This window comes from Acinonyx jubatus, chromosome C2 (assembly GCF_027475565.1).
Source record: "Acinonyx jubatus isolate Ajub_Pintada_27869175 chromosome C2, VMU_Ajub_asm_v1.0, whole genome shotgun sequence".
Lineage (NCBI taxonomy): Eukaryota > Metazoa > Chordata > Mammalia > Carnivora > Felidae > Acinonyx > Acinonyx jubatus.
This window is the reverse complement of record NC_069384.1, coordinates 68686683-68711214: the sequence shown is the minus strand read 5'-3', so window position 1 is coordinate 68711214 and position 24532 is coordinate 68686683. Positions and strand designations below refer to the sequence as shown.

Below are 24532 nucleotides of genomic sequence, written 5' to 3'. Positions count from 1 at the left end.
AACCTGACATTTGTGTGTCAGCCACGGGGGGCGCACCTCTTCAAGGCCCTTGGGATTTCCCTGTAATACTTTAACAAGAGCCCTAGAGCAGACCCCACAAAATGGTCACCTCAAGGAGAGAAAGGCAGAGAGACAGAAAGGGAGGCATGGAGTCTCCCTTGCCAATCTGGACACACCTTGAACAAAATGTGCAAGTGGTAGGGTTGAGGAGAGAACAGGAGATTTGACATGAATATTCTCCTGGTCCTGGGAATGAACTAATGAGTCATTATCAGTCACTACCACCATCATCCTTTAATAAAAGGCCTAGATCCCTTTCAATGTGTCGGGCTGTCCTTCACTTATGATACAAGTATTTCAGTCTTTCGGAAGGTCTCAGGTGGAAACAGACACAAATGAAGGCAATACAAAGATACCAGGATAGTATGTTAAACAAATACAGTCGTGATGTCTAGCATTTAAAAAGAACATGAGGCACATTACATGTTCCATCTCTAATTCTTATAATAGTGCTGTGAGGTTTATGATTATCCTTGCATTAGAGATGAGGAAACAGGCTCCGATTGGTGAGGTGACTAGCCTAAGAGCTAACTATTAGAACCTACATGTGCCTGGCCTTGAAGCCTACACTCTTGCAATTATCCCATGCTGCCTTCCATGCTAGGTGGGTAACAGAGGGAGATATTTAAGGTATGACCTCATCTAGGACTCCCCACAATCTGCAAGCTACCCAAATGTCATACAAAGAAAGGAATTTAGAGGTTAAAACCACAAGCTTTAATGTTAGACACATCTCGGTTGAAATCCCAGCTGTTCACAGATTGTGTGATTTTCTCAGTGGTATGTTGGTAAATGTTTAATAAACAGCATGTGTGTGTGTGTGTGTGTACACACACACAAGTATTGTAAACTTTACTGATATAAAGAATGTGTAGCACATAATTTACAAAGAATGACAACATATATATATATAATGTTCCTTACTGTAAATTCCATATAGCCGACCAATTCTCACAGGATGATTTGTTTGCAAACAAGAAACTTATATGAAAGTTAGCTAATATTTTTGCTAATATTAAGGTGAAAGACAAAAGTGAAAAATACCTCAAGACTTATGTCAGAGCATTATTCCTTCATCAGTGATGTGAGTGACTTCTGTGCTAAATGTAGTAATAGTTTTTGAATATCAGAAGAGTATTTCTTCAACCTGGTGTGCTACTATTCACAATGTAACAGCTATAGTCAGGACACACCTTTAATCAAGTTTAGTCTGCATCTTTAAATATTTTTCCTTCATTTTCTTAAGACTCCAGGCAATCAACAAAACAATAAATCAAGCCCTGGTTGTAGCATTTGATGATTCCCGTGGTTTAAAACGTCTACCTTGGTCTATTTCAAGCTACCAATGTGACATCACAGAATGTGGAGTTGGGAAGAACTTATCAGGAGCACACAACCGTATAGTATTTTCACCACAAAGACAAATAGATATAATTTAAGGAGCACAGGTAATAATAAAATGTAGTAAAATAACTAGGAGTGATGAGTTTTGAGTACCTATTACCTTTGTTTTTAGTATATTTACTGTAAATGTATATAATTTAGTTTTAAATAATGGTTATGTTTAATAACCAGCTCATGAATTTGCTGAAAATTTGACCTTTGGCTCTTCATAGGCTGCTTAGAGCCAGCTCCAACACACCACTGGGTCTTAGGCAGGTCACTCAGTCTCTCCGAGCTGCAGTGTTCCTCTCTGTAAAATGGCTTGGTAATGTCACTGACCAAAGCCAGTAAATAAGTAGCAACAAAGAATTATTATATCTAGTCATTGTGTAATTACCACATTATTATTATCCATAGCCAGTGCTTCACGTAAGATTAGTATCCCCCTGATTTCAGCACTCAGTGATCAGTATTTAGTTTCCCCCATTTCATCTGTGTTCTGAGAATGTAGTCAACACACACACACACACACACCAGTAATAATAAACTACCAAGCCGAATGTAAACAGGCTCTATGTTCCTTGTTTGGATGTTAAGCAAAACCATCCAGAGTTACCGATATTTCCTTATATGAGCAGGGGCCATGAAAGCAGTAGAACATGGGTTACTATTGCAATTACTCAGCAGGGCCTTGAGTGTTTCAAAGAGAGAGACAGTACATATACTCCCATCTTTCTGACCAACAGTGGCTACAGCAGCCCCCTTGGCCTCACCTGCTCAGCCTTCTGGTGGAATACCGCAGACATGGCAAGGATGGTGCTGCGTTCATCCAGAGCAGCAGCGAAGCTCTTCCACTCCTGGTCCAGCTGTGTGGAAATCTGCTTGATTTGCTGTGAGGCATAATGGCCGGCCTCAGAGAGGCGGGAAGCCACGGACATGATGCGGTTGATATTGACATAAGCATTCTGGGAAGTAGAGGAGACAGAGTATTTATTGGGGCAAGCTGGAAAAGCATCCACTGAGCATTTTTGGGGTGGGGTATTTGGGGAAGGAGCCTACTCAAAACAAAAAGTTTGAGAGAGGCTAGTACAGGCCACATGAGTGTATCCATTTTTGGCCCAAGAGAAGTCTGTCTACAACATAAAATTTCAACTGATAGCCGGTACAGTAACCAAGATGTTTCATTCTGAGGACCAACATAGTTTTTGTGCCAACTATTAATGCATGAAAAGTAATGGAATCACTTTTCAGACAGTCTTAGTCATCCCCACAATCATCTAATGAAGTCATGCCACAGGAACAGCATAGCATGGTGCTTCCAAGAGTGACTCTCTGGAAGTAGAGGCTCAGACTAGGGCAAAAGACACCTCTCTTGCTCAGAAGAGAGTTATATCCAGGGCATTGATGCCACCTACAACAGGGCAGTGGTGTTCATCAAAAGGAGCAAAGAACACAAGTCTTGTGATAACTATGCTTCTTCCTATCACCAAGCAAAGACTTTGCTAAACCTCTGCCCCTCTCCCTACCAAAAGAGCTGGGACACTAGCCATCAGTCAAGATTTAAATAAAAAGACCATTTGAAGCAACAATATTCTTCCATGCTAAAAATAAGATATGTGGGATTCTTTCTTATCCTTTAGACTTAGGGTTATTTCCCTACTTAACCCTCAAAAAGCATCTGTGGGTTATCCCCGAAAAGCATCTGTAGGCCTCTTCTGGACCCGCTGACTTCTTTCATCACGTGTTTTGTTTACAGTCATTCCCATCTTTGATTTCCAATTAAAAATTCACGGCATGTGTGTTATTTCCTACTAGGCCAACAGAAAACCCTCCAGGAACAAGGCAAAAGAAAAACCGCACAAACATAAGCCAGTAGCAAGCATGAATATTTTTAGCTGCTACCTCCTATTAATTGTTTGAGGTGTCAAAACAACCAAGTAATATTGTGGCATCCACAAGGAGCCTTTCTGAATCACACAATGTCTTCCTGAAGAAGGACCATGGCAGCAAGTTGCTTGTGCACCTTCGTTCTTTGTTACAAATCTTCTCAAATGACAATAAATATTCTTCAGCAATGGCACTTTCTCTTGGCTCTATAATTAGTGCAGGAGTAGTTCATTAGTATTGGCTAAAATGAAGGTTTCTGGTTTTCCTTTCCCCCTTCCCTCATGGTCCCTATTCATCTTAGCTGTCCCTGACCTCAAGCACTCCATCCCAAACCTGAGCCAGGTTGATAAGGTCTCTCTTCATTTAAAAGGTCCCTGTGGAAGTTTAAAAGCTTAAGTGAAATGCTCAAACACAAATCCATCCTGATGTCTAATGACCCCCATGTGTAATCTCTTTCTTTAGTCTGGCCTAAGACCTTTCTGATGCAGTGCATTTCCTTAATAGAGCTAGAATATTACTGACTCTTGTTATTTGAAATAACTATCCTTCAAAGATTTAGGAGTCATTCTCAGCCTTGTTTTCTGAGTTAGGACACAGATTCTACCTAAAATTAAACTCTATTTATAGAACTAACAGAAAAACCAACTCTGTACTTGGAAAGAAAAGAGAAAGAGAAAAAAAGGCATGCACTGATTTTAATAGTTCTGTCTTCTAAGGGAATAACATTTGGATTCCCTCAAATTTCCTGCTTGTGTCACGGTCTCAATTTGGGTTGCCCCCAAAGCAGATCTTGCAACAAGTATTTGGGTCGCATGCTTTATTTGGACATGATTCCAAAAAGCAAGGTGAGGGACTGGGGAAGTCAAAGAAACAACGAAAATGAACAAAGCATGTGTTTAGGAGTGGGTTAGTGCTATGAGCAATTGGAGGTCATCCCTCCTGAAGCCTTTTAAGAGACTGCGTTGAATCTGGGCTGTCTCACTGGGAGGTGAGGAATCTGGGGTATTCATGCATTAAAGTGCCATTGCTCATGGTGGAGGGTCCCTCCTGGAGTCACTCCCTGGCAATTCCAGCCTGCCCTACACACAGGTCAAGCACACTTCCCAGGTCAGAAAGTGACCATGGGCAGAGAAACTCAGGAAGTTATCAGGGTATATGGGAGCCCTCTGCATTTATCCTTCAGGGCTGGCTGAAAGGATACAGGAGGGACATTGACAGCATCTGATAGAGCTGTCCTTCCAAACTGGATTCAAATCCTGAAGACCCTCTGTCCCACCCCACACTTATCTGGATTTATCTAGGATTATTGGGTTTTAAAGACCTCATGAGCTTTGGCCAGATGGGAAGCAGGAAAAACAATAAGAGCAGGCACTAGCCTCTCTCCAGCGTCCTTCATGTGCATCTTATGGATGCCTGGCCCTTCGTCATCACTGCCTGTTTACATTCTCTCCCCACAGGGAACATAGGGAGGCATAGTTCTACTCACTTTTAGGAAGAACTTTCTAGCTCTTACAGATGTCTAACCGTGGTTGCCTCTGGAGGCTGTTAACACTTTGTCACTCATTCAAATATTTATGGAGAGTTGGCCAGGCTCTGTGTTGGGGACTGTGGGAGATCAAAGAGAAACGAGACAGGATTCCTGCCCTCAGGGGCTCACAGCTGAGACTTAAGAAAAGTCCTCAAATAACTGCAATTTAGAGCAAAATGAAGTGTTTCTACGGAGGCGGAGGCAACTCGCTGTGGGGGTGCAGAGGAAAGGGATCAGAACCACTGGCAGAGATGTTGGGAAGGGGCTTCCTGCACAGAGGGGGTGGTGAGGCTGGCAGTCCTCCAAGGCCCCCTTCAACCCTGAAGCCTGTGATCATAAATGAAAGCTAAAAACAAACAAACAAAGACCACAGCTTACATTTCACATTCTAGAGACTAGCACAGTAAATGCCTTTTTTGTTTCCTTATCAGTGGGCAGAGAAATGTCTTACTAAAACTAACAAGTGATTATGCTTCACAAAAGGAGGAGAGGGAGTATTCCTCACAATAGAGGGATAAATATAATGTTGACTCATGAATTTGCGCATTCTTCTTCTCTACAGTCCCCTCTCAAAACAGCAAAACACCGCGGGGCGGGTCACATTGCCCAGGTTCATCACCGTCACCTCCGTTTTCCTTCAGCTAGAACCTGAGACAAATGGGCACCTAGATTCTAAACAGCAGCCAGAAATCAGAGGAAAAGATAAGAATGGTAGAGAAGGTCTCCCATGACTTAAAAGGAAAGAGCAAGGTCAAAGAGCTGGGTTAAGAGTCTGAATAAATAGGGGTGCTTAGTCATTATGCAAAAATGACACGTCGTGGCCTTTGGGCCATCTAGCCATGCGGTTCTCCTGTGTCACTGTTTATGCCTCCGTTAAGGAGCATTTGGGGGTCACGCTTGTCCTGGGGATATGGCCAACAAGAAGAGATATTTTCATTCTTTATAGCCTTTCCATTCCCTACCAGGTGTCTCCTCCACTCCCTGCAGTCTGGCACTGCCGTTCTTCTTTGCCAGCCTAAAATGCCCTTCCATCCAAGTGACTGGCCCAGGAGTCAGGAGACATGAGTTCTGGTCCAGCTCTAACACTCACCTAAGAGGTCACTTGTCTCTTCTGTGCCTTAGTTTCTCTATCCTTAAAATGAGGGGGCTGAACTGAATAATCTCAGACATTCTGCGTCTGAGTATGCAGTGTCAGTTCCAGATGGAATGTAGAGAGAACTTAAGAGGTCACAGTTTTCTCCTGTCTTATCTTCAGTGCTTAGGGGAATACCGACTAAATCTATTCCCCTCCCCAAACCCTCTTCTCTGCAGGAGGTAAGGCACAACATGAGGAAACAGGAGTAACTCAAAGCTTTCAAGTGTCCATGTGCAACAGGAATGTTTTAAATAAGAGATGTGATCTCATTTATGCTTTTAAAAGACTGCTCTGTAAGCTCAAGGGTCAGCAAGGAGAAGCTTGCATGGAGTGAGACAGCAAGAATATTGCTGCCTACCCTGGAGGGGACATAGCCCAGCCTTGGCTGTCCACGTGTCTCAGCCCTTCATCCTAGTTCTGCTCTCTGGCCTGTCACGAGAGGGCCACGGCTGGAGCTGGGCCCCTTGAGTTCTTCAGCCTCCAGGTGACCAACGACCAGATGCTTCCCTCCTCCTCTCCTCTCCTGCCCCTTCCCCTGAGCTGAGCTGCCTAGACTAACCAGCTTCCCTGGCCAGAAGTCAGTAATATGACCAACAATTCTGGCTTAATGAGTATTTTCTTAAACCCTTACCTCAAAACAGCTTTATTAATTTAAATCCCTTATATATATGCAGTGCTATTATTATCATCATATTCAAAGTACTGCATAGCCCAAGATGTAAACAGAATCTGTTCTGTAAAATGCAATGCACCTGCAGCACAGTCTGTTTTATTACCCACCTCATCCTACCTGTCCCCCTGACAAGGCCTCTCCCTCCATCACTTTGGTCACAATGGAAAATATAATTAAATTCCAGCATAATCTTGCTAACTCAAAAACCCTCTATACTTACACACTGCCTCCACTTTTGTTGCCTAAACTCTGTTTTCCTGTTTCATTCTTGCAGTCATTAACTGGAGATCATAGGATGGACAGCCCTTCCCCCAAGGCCCTATCTTGCGGTGATTAACTGAAACCAGTGAAGCAAGCAGTCACTCTCCTGAAATAATTAGTTGGCAGAATCTTGATGAAAGTTTTCAGCCTTGCCAAAAGGTTCTCACTTTGAACCTGGTTCCCGGTTGCTCTGGCTGGCTATAAAAGCATGCAAAGTTAGCTTGCAAGATAATCACAACTTTCCATTAAAAAATCCAGCTAAATTTTCTCTCTAAATGAAGTTACTTATGTAGTATACTCTGAAAGAGATACTGGTTCTTCTAGAAATAATCAATTGATAAAAGCTATCATTTTGGTAATGCTAAACTCTGTGTCAGGGGCTAATGGTAGGAGCAGATCACTGGCAAATGTGTGTATTATGTGAATCCCATTGACTTCACTCTTAAAAGTAGGGGTACATTATACACCTTTGTCATAGGTCCCCACTCTGAATCAGAAACTCTCTCCTGTGGGTTACATGAGGTAACATAAAGTATTTAGTTAGTTGTCTGACATATAACTGTTAACTCGATGAATGACCTATCTTTTCTCTCATCCAGTTCCAGGAGACTGGCATTAATTCACCAAATCAAGTACAGACCAAATCAAAGTATCAGTAAAAAGCATAACAAAAAGAGAAACCTATCAAGGGGTTCCTGGGTGGCTCTGTTCGTTAAGCATCCTCCTCTTGATTTTGACTCAGGTCATGATCTCACAGTTGTGAGACTGAGCCCCGTGTCACGCTCTGCACTGAGTGTGGAGCCTGCTTAAGGTTCTCTCTCTCCCTTCCCCTGCTCTCCCTCTCTCTCCCTCTCAAAAATAAATACTTTTAAAAAAGAAAAATTAATGATTCCAACAAGACTTAAATATTTCAACAATCCAAATTCCCATTGTATTTCCCAGAAAACATGCCACAACGTCCCCTACTATTCCTGGGCGGGAGTCCCTTTCCACAGAAGCCTGCCACATGTGCACAGCCCTGCAGCCGGGGAAGCTGCTCTAGTTGGTTGTCAGGCCACTGCCCTGCACAGCACACCTCCTCTGCTGGCAGATACCATTTTCTTAGGAGTTAAGGGCCTGGGGCCCTGAATTGTCCACAGCTCTTCCCTTGACCCAGAGAGATCAGAGAATCTGGAATCAGCAAGTGACTTATTCTATGAACCATGCCGTTGCAACACGGTGTCCTTTCATACCTTAAGCTGGAAAAACAGAGGCCTTTGTTTCTTGGGATACTTTTCTTAAGGCATCTCCACTACTTTGGCATACCCAGAGCACCCAGAAGGGGGGATGTCTTGTCCTCACACAAGGGGACAGATCCTTTGCCTTATCACTGACTCTAATGCAAAAGGTGGCAGAAGTCTCCTACCCAGGCCTGGCCTGGGGCCCTCCACCTTGTCACTCAGGGGCGATGTTGCTCATGCTCACCTCCAGAGAGGCAGAGGGGAGTCAGTGAAGAGCTGTCTCATCTCTGGGAAGAATGCGTTCTGTGCACAGGGTTCCAAATTCCATTCCAGTTAATGGGGCTACAGCTTCTAAATTATCATTATGAAAATGGAAGATGTGATCCATTAAGGCCACCACAGGAGGAAAGGCACAACTGTCACAGAGAGGCCGTTCTCCTGAAAGGGGCTCGTGCTCAGTGCAGACAAGCCCTGGACACCTTGACTCTCCAAATCCAAAAACCAAGGGAGGGAAGCCAGGCAAGCACCTGGTCAAGGGCCAAGGCACTCAGTAAAATCACTTGGGTCAAATGAAAAATGGATATTAAATCAAAATGCTAAATATGAAACACACACACACACACACGGCCTCAGCTGAGAAGAACATTACATGTACCAGGGAAGCACACCCAAATGTCATTAGTTATTGAATGCTTACTTTGTACAGATATGCGTGGTGGTAGAAACTTTCCTCTAGGCTCTTTTTCTCATCTCAATTCTTTTGTGTATAGAGAAACGTTTAAAAAAATAATTTTGGTATATACATATTTTTAGTATTTGGGGGGAAATGTTCTAAAACTGTGCAGAGAAAATATACCGTATCTTATCGCCCAGCTCTTCCTCTCACACTGATGTTCATATATCAAAGCATCAGATATCTATGGGTGTTGGGGCTAAAAGGGGAATTTATATTCAATCTTTTACTTTTATCAAACTCATTCATTTTATTCAGACACAAAGGTTGTTTCTAGTTTGGGTTTGTTTCCTCTACAAATAATGCTTCAGGTTTTGGAGTATTTTTAATTTTAACAGATTTGGTGTGTTAAATACTTTTTAGATTCAGGAATTATTTTAATGTATCTTTCATGAATTTGGTCAGGTTGTACATTCCATGAAAGCTGTAATTACTCACATTCCTCCATCTCTTTCTACTTTAATAAAGTTTTTTTTGGTGGGAGAGGGGGGCCTGGGTGGCTCAGTTGGTTAAGTGTCTGACCTCAGCTCAGGTCAGGATCTCACAGTTCATGGGTTCGAGCCCCGCATCGGGCTCTGTGCTGACAGCTCAGAGCCTGGAGCCTGCTTCAGATTCTGTGTCTCCCTCTCTCTGCCCCTCCCCTGCTCACTCTCTGTCTCTTTCTCTCTCTCAAAAAATAAAATTTTAAAAAAGCCTTTTTTTTTCAAAGTAAGGCACAATGTACTACCAGTGAAATAGGTAAGTTTTAATGAGCAAATACTGCTTTTTTAAAAAATGTTTATTCATTTTTTTTTGAGAGACAGAGAGACAGAGTGTGAGTGGGTGAGGGGCAGAGGGAGGGAGACACAGAATCCAAGGCAGGCTCCAGGCTCTGAGTTGTCAGCAGAGAGCCTGATGCAGTGCTCAAACTCATGGACCGTGAGATCATGACCTGAGCAGAAGTCGGATGCTTAACTGACTGAGCGCCAGGCGCCCCACAAATACTGTTTTAATAAGAAAAAGAAAATAAACTCTTCATTATAGCTTTTTAGAAGCCAAGTTCATGTAACAATCTCATTTTATAGTTAGGAAAAATAATAATAAAACCCAGACATTTCTTGAATCCACCTAGGAGGTGTTTAAAAATTTGTTAAATCAATTAGGTGATAGGTTCAAAGTCACCAAAAGAAAGGCTAACTGGGACTAGATCCCAGCCTCCTAATTCCTAGTCGGCATGACCCCCTGTTTATAGCTATCTTTTTCCCATGCCCTGCAGCTTATATTAATTTAAGATTTTGTTTTGTCATACTCAGAGCCATAAGGAAAAATACTTGGAGATTTTCCCATACAGCTTTCAGAGGCTTCGTGAGTAGCGTTCAATATCAGTAAGAAAATAGACTGTGCCAGAGCAATGGAAAAAGCTGAACCTCACCTCCTCTTTCCAGCTTAATAATACCATATGTATTGCTAACATCTTTGCTAGTACCAAACCCATGTTGCTATTACCAAACCCACTTTGGGTCCTGATGCTGTTAAAGCATCAGTTTATGATTAATTAGTTTAACATTACCATGTAAACCTGCTGATCCCACCTCGAAACATATGGACACTGGGATAGTAACATCTGGAATAAGAACTGTCCATGCTTGAAACTCTACTACAATAGCTAAGAGATGTGATGAGCTCTAAATGAAACCTCCAACTTCTGCCTCCCGCAAACCACAGGGTGCCCTCGAGGGGGCCAAATAGGGCAGTTGATGGATGACTATCTGGTCAGGTCTGGCCAGACAGTAGGTCAGACCATGTGGAAGCCATCTGTCACTGTTGGGTGGAGGGAGGAAAGAAGCTGGAGCAGCCCTGGTGCTCGGCAAAGATAACATTGGCCCGTGAATCCCTCTGTCCCTCTGGCCTGGCTTGCTGTAGCAATGTTTCCTCCAGCAATTGCTTTACAAACCATTAAGCAGCCATGAAAACAAGTGCCTTGGCCATATGTCCTAGGGCCAGGGAAACCCAGGAGCATATTTCAGTAAAAGAGAAACTGGTCTCTCTCTCTTTTCTCAGCTCGAGCAAAACTTCCTTAGAGGGGTGAGTGTCTTTATAGGAGGCAGTGCTACAGGGTTTAAATGTTAGGGAGGGATGGGAATGGCTGGAATCAGATTAGTGGACACCAATGGGGAAAGAGGTTGGGAATAATGTAGCTCTTCTAGATTAAGATATAGTAATTTCAGGCCACCTTTAAGATTAAGTTCAGAGGCTATAAAACTTCACGGAAACATATTTACCAGTATCTTCTCCCCCCGCCCTTTCTCACGTAGGCCTGGTTATTCAGAGTTTGGTCTGTGCATTGGCACAACCTGGGAGCTGAAGAGAAATGCAAAACCTCAAGCTCCTTCCCAACTTTCTGATTAGAATCTGCAGCTCAACAAGATTGTCCCAAGTGATATGCATGTACATTAAGGTTTGAGAAGTTCTGTAGATGGGAACTCTGAGAACAAGGAGAACTGTTTCTTCTAGCACTCCTGACCCTGACAATAGTACCTGAACATTTGCCAAGCACAACACTGTGCCAAGTGTGCTTAAAATGCATGATCACATCTCATCCTTACAACAGCCGTGGCAAAGATCCTATTATTATCCCCCCGTTTAGAGACCCAGTGGTAAGGCTCTGAGAAATTGAAACAACTTGCCTATGATCACACAACCAAGTAGGAAACACAGAACCACAGTTAACACCTAGTGTCCATGCTCTTTATACCATGCTATTTTATTTTGCCACAGATGTGAAAGCAGTTGGGCTGGCCAAGGATGTCCCTAAAGGGAGAGGGGAGATGATGAAGAGAAATTTCTCTCAAAGATTCAAAGACTTGCACCTCAGACAAGTAAGGGCTCCTGGAGAGAGAATTCAGTAAAAATATCTGAATGTCTGAAGTCTCCCAGCTGGGGACCTTAACTTGCCCTTAAAATTCCCAGAACAGTCCAACTCTAGAATGGGCAGGAGTCTTTTGTCCTCTCCCTCCTTGAACCAATAATCTTCACCTGCAAACCTAAGGCCAGTCACCTTGAAGAACAGGTCCCTGTCTCCACAGAACCTTGGGAGAGCCCAAGACTAAGGCAACTTTTTGCCCCTTTAATCAATATCTTGCTGTATTTCTGGAGTTTAAATCTGCTGTCTTTTTTTTTTTTTTAATTTTCTTTTTTAATGTATGTTTATTTTTGAGACAGAGAAAGACAAAGCATGAACAGGGGAGGGTCAGAGAGAGGGAGACACAGAATCTGAAACAGGCTCCAGGCTCTGAGCTGTCAGTACAGAGCCCGACACAGGGCTCGAACTCACGGACCCGCGAGATCATGACCCGGGCCGAAGTCGGCCGCTTAACCGACTGAGCCACCCAGGCGCCCCAAATCTGCTGTCTTATTTAACTTTCATTCAACAATGCAAGACACCGTGCCAGCAGGAAACAAGACAAATAAAACTCCTATGCAGGTGGAACTTACATTTTGGTAGAAGAGTCAGACAAAAAATTAATAAATATTTACTGTACCTTTCTTATTTCAGCTCTGTATAAAATATAGCTGAGAAAAGTATAGTACATGATGGGGTTGAGAAACACTACTTAAAATAGACAAGTCCAGGCAGGCTGACCCTGGAAGTCAGGGATGACACCCGAGCTCATCCCTGAATTAAGTGAGAGAGTGAACATGTGGCTGTGGGAAGGAAGAAGCTCCAGGTAGAGGGGACAACAGGGGCGAAGACCACAAGGCAGGAATGGCCTTGGTAGGTTCAAGAAACGGCAAAAAGCCGAGGGTGACTAGAGCAGATGAGTAGGTGTAGAGGCTGAGATCGGAGAGGTAACTGGGGTCCAAACCATGAAAAGCCTTGTAAGCCATGGTAGGGGACTTCAGCTTTTATCCTGAGAAAGACAGGAAGACATTAAGGCATTTTTGAGTGGAAGAGTGACACAATACGACGTATCTTACTCTTGGCAGGAACGTTCAGGCAGTTGTGTTGAGAATACACTGTAAGGGAACAAAGCTAGGAGCAGGAAGACCAGGTAGGAGCTACTATAATGGTCCGGGAAGAAGCTGATGGCAGCTTGGACCAGGGTGGTGGCTGTGGAGGTGGTGACAAGTGACCAGATTCGGGATATATTTTTGATGGTAGAGCCAAAAGGACCTACTGATGGAAATTCTTTAGCTCTTACTCATTTGTAGGCCTCTGGCTGTGTCAGGCCCTCTGACCTCCACCTTTTGTAATGCTCCCTTCCCGTATGCCTACCTGGTCCTGGCCTCTCAGTTCCCAAACTCACCTGTATGTCCTCGATCAGTCTCTGTCCCTTATCTGGGACATATGCAATGGCATATGCAGCATTACTGCTGCTTATTGTTATCAATGTTTTATATTTGTGTCATGCTTTGCAGTTGAAGCCCTTTTGTGTATATTATCTCATCTGACGTGCTGGGTTTCATAGACTATTTCATGCTTTTCATTTGGCTCCAGGAGACGTCAAAGAAGAGGCATGAGTCAGCTTTGGCTGAATTTCAGGCAAATTAACTCCTTGGCAGCTGCAGATCTGTCAGAGAGCAGGCACTGGCTGCATGCGAACATGTAAGAGTGTGCGGGTAAACTGAGCCACAAGGCGCGAGGGATACACACCAAGAGGGCCTAGCAAATACCTGAGGGCAAGGAACGTGCTGACAGAAGGCCCCAGAGAACAGAAAAGAGGTACGAGGGCTGTGGGCAGAGAATCAGGAGTGAGGCGGGAGAGCAAAGTCTGGGGCCTGGAGGGGGCGTATGATCAAAAGAGAAGGTTGAACCAGGCCAGTGCCAGCCACAAGTCAGATATCGGAGTGGTCAGCCAATTCCTGGGCATCAGCTCACAGCAGGCTTTCAGAAGGGACCCAGCCAGCACTGTGTATCAGGACAAGGCTGAGAAAGCCTCAGCCTCAGCCAAGGAGCTTCCCTACGTTTTTCTATTAAATCAAAGCCAATTCCCCAAACAAGCTAATTAGAGACCAGTGGGCAAAGGTAAATGGGGCACTTAGAAAGGCTGGGGTGGGGAGCAAGGAGCAGGGAATAAAGACAGATACTCCTCTCTGGATGCTTCTGACTTTGAAGGGAAATCCTCACCTCTAATTCCACAGGCTAATTACTCAGTAGCTTCAGGGTTTGACCCCAGGGCTATTATCAGTTGCTAGTTCTCTTCACCCTGAGATTCTCAATCTGCTTCTCAGACTTGTACAGATTTCCAGGGCTCCACCCAGCACAGTTAAATCAGAGTCTAGGGCAGTAGGGGCCAGATGTGGTGTTTTTTCAAAGTTTCCCAGGGGGCTCCAGTGGGCAGCCGGCGTGAGGACTGCTGCCTTAGCCATGTGCACCGTTTCCCCAGGCTCCATCCAAAGCACACTCCTCTCTCCTTAGGACAAGCTTAATGCTGTCAGTGGTGCCAAGAACGAGGATTCATAAATGGATACTGAGCCGATCAGAAAATAAAATCTAATCCTCCCACTAAGTTGGAAGAAAAGCGAAATTCCACCCACATGGCTGTTTGTGGAGATACAAACACTGCATTCTGTTCAGCTTGATTCGTAAGAATAGGTCTGGCTGGTGATATGTGCAATATTTTACAAGCATAGGTTTCCTTAGAAGGCCTGCCTTAGGAATCCCAGTGTTAACAGCAAACACAGGATCACATTGATTCTTGTCAGGGAGGGTCACATTTTAGTTGCTTTGTCTCCACCTTTAGGATTAGAACCTCAGAAACAAAGATGCTCAAGGGCAGGCAGAATGTGAAAGATCTTCCAGTCCAATAGTTTCTGGAATTTAGTATGTATCACCTAGGAACCTTGTAAGCAGCCCGGCTCCCAAGCCCACTCCTGATGGAAACCACTGCTCTCATTCACCTGCTTTCCAGTGGTTCTTCAGCTTCTGCTAGAGTCACGTCCTATAGAGCTTCTGCAGAAGTCAAGGCCCTGCCTTACCAGTTCTGCATCCTTGCTGCCCAATCTCTGTCCCTGGTTGGCAACAGATGCTGTGGCATGCTTTATGTCCCCATTTATCCAACAAGTAATTATTAGGCACCTTCTAGGTACCAGGCATCGTCATGGGTACAGGGGCTACAGGTGTGAGTGAAACAGACAAAGGTGCCCTTAGTAGCTTATATCCTAGTGGGCAAAATTCTCTTTGCAGTAGGGACATGAATTTGAGTATGGCTAAACTGCAAGATCAGTGAAGACTGCTTTGCGTCTTGTGAACCTCGCTATCCTCAGGGTCTAGCAAAAAATACAGAGAATACAAACAGCCAAAGTTTGCTGAATATACCAATGAATGGATGCCAAGTGGTGCGCCCCCACCTCCTACCTCAGCCTTATAATACCACCAGGGTTGGTGTTCAAGCTCTGTCATGGTCACTCTCTTTTACTATTAATAAGGTTATATCCTAAAGCTAGTGGGAACCCACTTATGAAACACCCACATTTCAGGTGTCTTTTTCTTATTTTTTAAAAACAGTTTTATTGAGATATAATTCACATACTATACAATTCACCCATTTAAAGTGTATATGTTTTGGGGCGCCTGGGTAGCTCAGTCAGTTGAGCGTCCAACCTTGGCTCAGGTCATGATCCCACATTCGTGAGTTCAAGCCCTGCATTGGGCTGTGTGCTGACAGCTCAGAGCCTGGAGCCTGCTTCAGATTCTGTGTCTCCCTCTCTCTCTGCCCCTCCCCTGATCATGCTCTGTCTCTCTCTCAGAAATAAACATTAAAAACATTTTTACAACTTATTGTAAAAAATAAAGTGTGTATGCTTCAATGGTTTTGAGTTTAATAGTATTTAGTCTACAGATATGCACAACCAGCACCACAATCAATTTTAGAACATTTTCATCATCTCAAAAAGAAACTATGTTCCCTTCAGCTATTTTCTCCCATCCCCATCTCCCATCATCCAACCCTAAGCAACAACTAATCTACTTTCTTTCTCTATAGGTTTACCTATTCTGGACTTTTTATATAAATGGAATCATATAAATATGTGGCCTTTGGTGACTGGCTTCTTTCACTTAGTAAATTGTTTTCAAGGCTTATCCATGTTATAACATATATCAGCACTCCATTCCTTTTTATGGGCAAATAATATTCCATTATACCTATATACCATATTTCATTTATCCATTCATTGGTTGATGGAAATCTGGGTTCTTTCCACCTTTTGGTTATTACGAATAATGTTTCTATAAACATTTGTGTACAATGTATGAACATTTTGTGTGAACATATGCTTTCATTCCTCTTAGGTTTATACATAGAAGTTGAATCACTGGGACATATGGTAACTCTATGTTTAACTATTTGAAGGACTGCCAGACTATCTTCCAAAGTGGCCATATCATGTTACATTCCCTTAAGCAGTATATGTAGGTTTTGATTTCTCACTGTCCTTGCCAACATTTATTATTACCTGACTTTTTGACTATAGCCATCCTAATGAGTATAAAATGATTTCTCATTATGGTTTTGATTTGCATTTCCCTGATGACTAGCAATGTCAAGCATCTTTTCATGTACTTATTGACCATCTATATATCTTCTTTGAAGAAATATTCTGATCCTTTGTCCAATTTTTAAAAAAGCTCTACACCAGTGAGGGACTTGAACTCATGACCCCAAGATCAATAGTCACATACTCTAATGAATGAGCCAGTCAGGTGCCCCTCCTTTGTTCATTTTTTAAATTAGGTTATTTGTTTTTTGTTATTAAGTTGTAAGAATTCCTTATATATTCTACATTCAAGTCCCTTATCAGATAAATGACTTGCAAATATTTTCTCCATTATGGGGTTATCTTTTCACTTTCTTGATTATATCTTTTTGAGAACAAAGGTTTTTGATTTTGATGAAGTCCAAATTATTTATTTTTAATTTAATGTGAGGAAAGTGTCCAACTTTATCCTTTTGCACAGGGCTATCCAGTTGTCCCAGCACCATTTGCTAAAAAGACTATTCTTTACAAACTGAATGGTCTTGGCACCATTGTCAAAACTCAGTTGACCACAGACATATGGGTTTATTTATGAACTCTCAATTCTGTTCTATTGATCTATATGTCTGTCCCATGCTGGTACTGCACTGTCCTGATTACTACTACTTTGTGCAAAGTTCTGAAGTCAGGAAATATGAATCCTCCAACTTTTTCAAGATTGTTTGGTTATTCTGGGTCCCATGTAATTCCATGTGAATTTTAGAATCGGCTTCTACAAGCCAGCTGGGAATTGGATAAAAATGTGCTGAATCTGTAGGTTCATTGCTATCTTAACAATAAAAAGTCTGTTAATCCATGTATATGAGATGTTTTTCTGTTTATTTAGTTCTTTAGTTTCTTTTAACAATGTTTTGTAGTTTTCAGAGTACAAGTTGTGCACCTCTTTTGTTAAAAGTTTCCCAAGTATTTTGTTGTTCTTCCTGCTACTGTAAATAGAATGGTTTTCTTAATTTCATATTCAGATTTTTCATTATAAGTATGTAGAAATACAAATGGTTTTTGTAAATTGGTTGTAGATCCTGCAACCTTGCTGAACTAATTTACTACTTTTAATACTTTTTTGGTGGATGTCTCAGGATTTTCCATATATAGATCATATTATCTACAGGCACCAGGGTGGCTGTCAGCTGAGCAATGGACTCTTGACTTTGACTCAGGTCATGATCTCATGGATTGTAAAATCGAGCCCTGCATTGGGATCCACCCTAAGAGTATGCAGCCTGCTTGGGATTCTCTCTCCCCTGCACCCCCTGTCCCCTCTCCTGCTAGCATATGTGCACTCTCTCTCTCTCAAAATAAATAATACAATATTTTAAAAAGATCATGTTATCTGAGAATAGAGATAGTTTTAGTTCTTTCTTTCCAATGTGGATGCCTTTTCTTTTTCCTCAATAATTACCCTGGCTAGAACTTCCAATATTGAATAGAAAGTGGCAAGACCAAACATCCTTGTCTTGTTCCCAATCTTAGGTGGAAAGTGTCCAGTCTTTAATCAGTAAGTATGATATTAGCTGTGAGTTTTTCATAGGTGCTCTTCATCGGGTTGAGAAAGTTTTCTTATATTCCTAGTTAGTTGAATGTTTTTATTATGAAAAGATGTTGCATTTTGTCAAGTGCTTTTTCTAAGTCTACTGAGAGTATCGTGTAGTTTTTGTTTTTTATTCTACTGATGTTAAACTAACCTCACAATCCTGGAATAATTCCTAATTGGTGATGACATATAATTCTTTCTATATGTTGCTGTATTTAGTTTGCCGGTATTTTGGTGAAAATTTTTGCATCCATATTCATAAGCAATATTGGTCTGTAGCTTTCTTGAGTGAGGTCTTTGGTTTTGGCATCAAGGTATTACTAGAATAATAGAATGAACTGGAAAGCGTTTTCTTCTATTTTTTGGAAAAGCTTCTGAAAAATTGGTATTAATTTTTCTTTAAATGTTTCACAGAATTCAGTGGTGAAAGCATCTGGGCCTGGGTTTTTGTACATTTCATCTAAGTTTCTATTTATTGGCATACAATTATTTGTAATATTCCTTTATAATCCTTTTTATTTCTGTAAGGTTGGTAGTAATGTCTCCTTTTCCACTTCAGATCTAGTAATTCTGTTTTTCTTGGCCTAGAATCTAGCTAAAGTTTTGTTAATTTTGTTGACCTTTTCAAAGAACCAGCTTTTGGTTTCACTGATTTTTCTGTTGTTTTCTCTTCTCTAATTCATTAATTTCAACTCTAATTTTATTATTTCCTTATTCCTGCTTGCTTTAGGTTTACTTTGTTCTTTTTCCAGTGCCTTAAGGTGGAAGGTTAGATTATTAATTTGAGAATTTTTTTAACACAGGTATTTACATCTCTAAATTTATCTCTAAGCACTGTTAGTTGCATCCTGTAAGTTTTAATAAGTTATGTCTCACTTTCATTCATTTCAAGTATTTTCCAATTTCTTTTTTATTTCTTCTTAGACCCATTGTATATTTAGGAGTATGTTATTTAATTTCCACATGTTTGCAAAATTTCCCAAATTTCTTTCTGTTTTTGATTTAGAATTTTATTCCATTGTGGCCACAGAACGTTGTATTATTTTTATCCTTTTTATTTCTTGAGGTTTGTTTTATGACCTAGCATATGATCTATCCTGGACAATTTTCATGTACCCTTGAAAAGAATGTGTGGTCTGCTGTTGTTGGATAGAGTATGCTATGATGTGTTAGGTCAATTGGTTTATAGCCTCTATTTCCTTGTTCAAGTTTTCTATTTTCTTGCTGATCGTCTGCTTAGTTGCTCTGTCCATTATTAAAAGTGAGAGTGTTGAAGTCTCCAGCTATTATTGTTGAACTGTGTTCTCCCTTCATTTCTGTCAGTTTTGTTTCATGTATTTTGATGCTGTATTGCTAGGTACATATATGTTCAGATAAGTGTTATACCTTCTTGATGGAGTAACCCTTTTATCATTACAAAATGTCCCTCTGTATCTCTAGTAACACTTTTTTGTTTGCTTGTTTCAAAGTCTATTTAAAAGTCTGTTATTAGTGGAACCACTCTGGCTTTCTCGTGGTTGTTGTTTGCATAATATATCCTTTTCCACCCTTTTACTTTCAATGCATTATAATTTTTGAATCTGAAGTGTGTCTCCTATAGACAATCTGTAGTTGGATCTTGTACTTTTTTAAAAATTCAGTCAGACAATCTCTACGTTTGATTAGAGTGGTTACCCTTTTCACATTTAATGTCATTATTGATATAGGTGGATTTATGTCTGCCATTTTACTTTTAATCTATGTCACACTTTTTATACCTTTATTTTTCCTGTACTGCTTTCTTTTGCATTAGGTAATCATTTTATAATATAGCATTTTAATATTTTTACTGATTTTTTTCACTATATTCTCTGAGTTATTTTCTTAGCCACTGTTCTAGAGCTTACCATATATATCTTCCATTATCAGAATCAGCTTCAGATGTATACTGACTTAATTCCAGTGAGATATAAAAATCTTATTCCTATATTGTTTTATTCCCTTCCTTCTTTTTTGTGCTATTACTACTATATACATTACATCTATAAATGCTATAAATTTAAGGTTAGTTTGTTATAGTGTCAATTTTTATATATGTCTTTTTTTTAAATATATTTTTTAATGTTTATTTTTCAGAGAGACAGAGAGACAGAGTACAAGCAGGGGAGGGGCAGAGAGAGAGGGAGACACAGAATATGAAGCAGGCTCCAGGCTCTGAGCTATCAGCACCGAGCCCAATGCAGGGCTCAAACCCATGAACTGTGAGATCATGACCTGAGCCGAAGGTGGACGCTTAACCTACTAAGCCACCCAGGCACCCCTTTATATATGTCTTTTAAAGAAACAGAAACAAAAAAAGAAAATAAGTATATATTTATAGCTTTTGTTATATTAACTTCCTTATTTATCATTTCTGCGTCTTTTCATTTGCATCTGTGGATTCAAGTTACCATATGAAGTAATTTCCTTAGTCCAATACAGCTTTGTTCTCATTCACCAACGTGTGCTGTTACTGGAAAATATATTTCTATATGTTACAGGCCCAATAGCACATTTTATAATTATTATGTTATACAATTAATTTGTAAATCAATTAAGAGAAAAAGAAGGCATATGCATTTATGTTGTCTTTTATAATTACATAATTACCTTTACTGGTACTTTTTGTCTTTTTGTGTGGATTCAAATTACTGTTTAGGGTCTTCTTTTACTATTTATCATAAAGTTTGCTGACAACAAATTTTCTCAATCTTTGTTTATCTAGGAATATCTTTATTTCACCTTCATTTATGAAAACTTTGCTGGATATAGGATTCTTGGTTGACAGTGTTTTCCTTTGAGCACTTAATATATTCTCTCACTTCCTTCTGGCTTCCATTGTTTCTGATGAGAAATCAGCTATTAATCTTATTTGTGTTCCCTTGTAACAGTTACTTTTTTCATGCTGCTTTCAAGATTTTCTCTTTGTCTTTGCTTTCAGTATTTTTACTATGGTGTACCTGTTTGTAGATGTCTTTGCAGTTATCTTACTTACAGCTTCGTAAACTTCCTTGGCTGTGTAATATTTTTCAGTGAATTTGGGAAGATTTCGGCCATTATTTCTTCTAATATTTTTTTCTGTGCCTTTCTTTCTCTCCTCTTCTTTTAGTACTCCCATTATGCATATGTTGGTGTGCTTAATGGTAGCCCATATTTTTCTGAGGCTCTGTGTTTTTTCTATCTATTCTTCAGATTGTATAATTTATACTGATCTATTTTAAAGGTCGCTAATTCTTTCTTCTGACAGTTCAAACCTACTGTTGAGCTTCTCTAGTGAATTTTTCATTTCAGTAATTGTATTTTTCAAATCCAGAATTTCCTTTTGGTTCATTTTTTTAATTTCCATCTCTTTAGTGATATACTCTGTTTATGGAGACATTATCATCAAAACTTCCTTTACTTCTTTAATCATTGTTTCCTTTAGTTTTAATTTTTTTTAATTTTTTTTAAACGTTTTTATTTATTTTTGAGACAGAGAGAGACAGAGCATGAACGGGGGAGGGTCAGAGAGAGAGGGAGACACAGAATCGGAAGCAGGCTCCAGGCTCTGAGCCATCAGCCCAGAGCCCGACGTGGGGCTCGAACTCACAGACCGCGAGATCGTGACCTGAGCTGAAGTCGGACGCTTAACCGACTGAGCCACCCAGGCGCCCCTAGTTTCACTTTTTTAAAATAAAAAGTTATGGGGCGCCTGGGTGGCTCACTCGGTTGAGTATCCGACTCAGCTCAGGTCATGAATTTATGGCTTGTGGGTTCAAGCCCTGCATCATGCTCTGTGCTGACAGCTCAGATTCTGTGTCTCCCTCTCTCTCTGTACCTCCCTGATCATGCTCTGTTTGTCTCTCTCTCTCTCTGTCTCAAAAATAAATGAACATTAAAAAATAAAATAAATTTAAAAAACATAGTTATAATGGACAGTTTGAAATTTTTATCAAATCTGACATCTGCTCACTCTCATAGGCAGTTTCTGTTGCCTGCTATTTCCAATGTATGCTTTTTATCTATTTTTTCCTTTTTTCCTGGCCATATTTTTCTGTTCCTTTGTGTGTCTTGATTTTTTTTTGGAAACTGGACATTTTAGATAATATATTATAGCAACTCAGGGTTCCAGTCCCCCACTTCTGGGGCTTGTTATTGTTATTTGCTTGCTTACTTGTTTTGTGACTGGCTGGACTATTTTAGTGAAGACTATTTCCACCTCAGCTCCCATAGTGAGTGACCTCTGATGTTGTTCCCTAGGGGGTGCAGCCTTGTGTATTCCCATGGACATCCTGGGATGACAGTGGTCTTAGTAGTACTCTCTTAAATTTTCTCTTGCTCTGACCACATGTTGCTATGAAATTCCACTAATTTCCAGGTGATTATTCTCTTATTTTCAACAACGTCCTGGGGGCATAAAAATGCTCCACAGACTTATCCAACCAAATTTAGTCTACTTTGAAGGGGTAGTCTGTGAGGTCAGTGTTTGAGATCTGTTCTGGCTCCAGGAAGTCTCATTCCCCAGTTCTCTCCAGCACACTAGCCTGCTTACTGTTTATCCCATATCTCCAATGACTCTACCAATCTCCCAATTGCTTTCCACCAGAATCTTCCTAAGGGTATTTTTGAGACTGCTGTTGGCTTAAACTTCTCCACTCTGTTGCAAATGAGGTCAGTTCCTTTGGGAAAAGACTTAAAGCTCTTAGTTTTAGTTTGTTTCTACTCCCAGGCAAAATCTCTGAGCCATGGCTCTGTAGCTGGGGTTAGGGATAAAAGTGTAGTTCCTGACTGACACCTTACTTTAGTAGCTGAACACTCAGTGAATGGGATGAGTAGCCTCAGGCCTCCGTTTGCCTTTCCCAGCCTGGAATCTCTGTCTTACAAGCTGGGGCAAGGGAGACTGGAGCCCGAGAATTCTCAGCAGTATTGCACCTATGGCAGAACCTCTGTTCCCTGAGTAGGAGCTAGGCAGAAGAAGGAGTCCTCCTTGCTTGGCCACATTCACTGGAATTTGGCTTCAGCAACAGGTAACTTTAAATAGGATAAGAAATGTCCTATAATGACAGTCTTCAACTGGGAGCCAGGGGCCCTGTGTTCTTGGTTGTACCAGTTTGGAGGACAATTTCATCTTATTGAACTGGGAGGGGAAAGGGAGAGAGTGGATCTTGGTTCAGATACCATAGGTTCAACGTTCTTATTGAGTTTTAGTAATTTTCTTGAATATGCATCTCTTCATTTGTTGAATGCACTCAGGACCATTTCCAGAGACTTAAAATGGTTCTTTTAAAATAATTTCACCACTTGGGGCGCCTGGGTGTCTCAGTTGGTTAGGCAGCCGACTTCGGCTCAGGTCATGATCTCGCGGTCCGTGAGTTCGAGCCCCGCGTCGGGCTCTGTGCTGACAGCTCAGAGCCTGGAGCCTGTTTCAGATTCTGTGTCTCCTTCTTTCTGACCCTCCCCCATTCATGCTCTGTCTCTCTCTGCCTCAAAAATAAATAAACGTTTAAACAAATTTTAAAATAAAATAAAATAAAATAAAATAAAATAAAATAAAATAAAATAAAATAAAATAAAATAATTTTCACCAGTTTCACTGAAGACTGGATCTGTGGAGTTTCTCATGCTGTTATGCTGGAAGTGCACTATCTTTCAGAATTTGCAGTGCTTTATTTTAGAGGGTGACTATTTCATACATATAGATTCCACAGAACAACAGTTCTCTAGCTTTAATGTGCATATAAATCACGCGGGGAATCTTGTTAAAAATGCAGGTTCCTGGGGTCCCATCCTCCAGAGATTATTATTTTCTTTGACTAGGGTGCAAGCCAAAAGAAACTGAGTTTTTAGCAAGCTTACTATGTGAATCTTTGAAAAAAAAATTGTACTATAAAGACTAATGCAGGGGCGCCTGGGTGGCTCAGTCGGTTGAGCGTCCAACTTCAGCTCAGGTCATGATCTCACAGTCTGTGAGTTCAAGCCCCGTGTCAGGCTCTGTGCTGACAGCTCAGAGCCTGGACCCTGCTTCGGATTCTGTGTCTCCCTCTCTCTCTGCCCCTCCCCTGCTCATGCTCTGTCTCTCTCTGTCTCAAAAATAAATAAAAATATTTTTAAAAAAAGACTAATGCATAACAGATAAGATTTATCTCTTCCTCCTCCTCCTCTTCATCTTTTTCTTCTTCTTTAAGCAGGTTCTTTATCTACCAAGGGGCTTTGCAGCTATGGTAGGATCAAACACTGGCTACTTAAACATCACAACAGAGTGTGTGCATGTGTGTGTGTGTGTGTGTGTGTGTGTGTGTGTGTGTGTGTGTGTATTTACACTGAAATCTAGAAATACTGTCATTATAGGAAGTACTCCCTATTTGGGGTTGGGGACTTGCTGCAGCATCATGGCTTGGGGATGCCAAGCATCAAAGATGACAGATAATCCCAGAACAAGGCTTTTCAAATTGGGGGCAGGAGACCCACTTCAGAATCTTTATTTCTTTTGCACCAGGTTTGACTTTTCCTTGGTGCTACCATTTGTAATTTCTCCTCAAAACAAAGAGAAAGAACACCAAGGCTTGGCTACAATTGGTCTGATTTACACACAGTCAAATGGGAATA

The 24532-nt window shown here is 41.1% G+C and overlaps 1 protein-coding gene across 22 annotated transcripts in view; it reads right to left on the bottom strand.

Moving 5' to 3' along the window:
• KALRN (kalirin RhoGEF kinase) overlaps nt 1-24532 on the bottom strand; it is a 661810-nt gene that overhangs the window by 377807 nt on the left and 259471 nt on the right. For all 22 annotated transcript variants that reach the window (XM_027061042.2, XM_027061044.2, XM_027061047.2 and 19 more), the window contains exon 7: nt 2217-2408. In XM_027061042.2, the coding sequence (XP_026916843.1) occupies nt 2217-2408 (192 nt within the window). The remainder of the gene's footprint in view (nt 1-2216; nt 2409-24532) is intronic.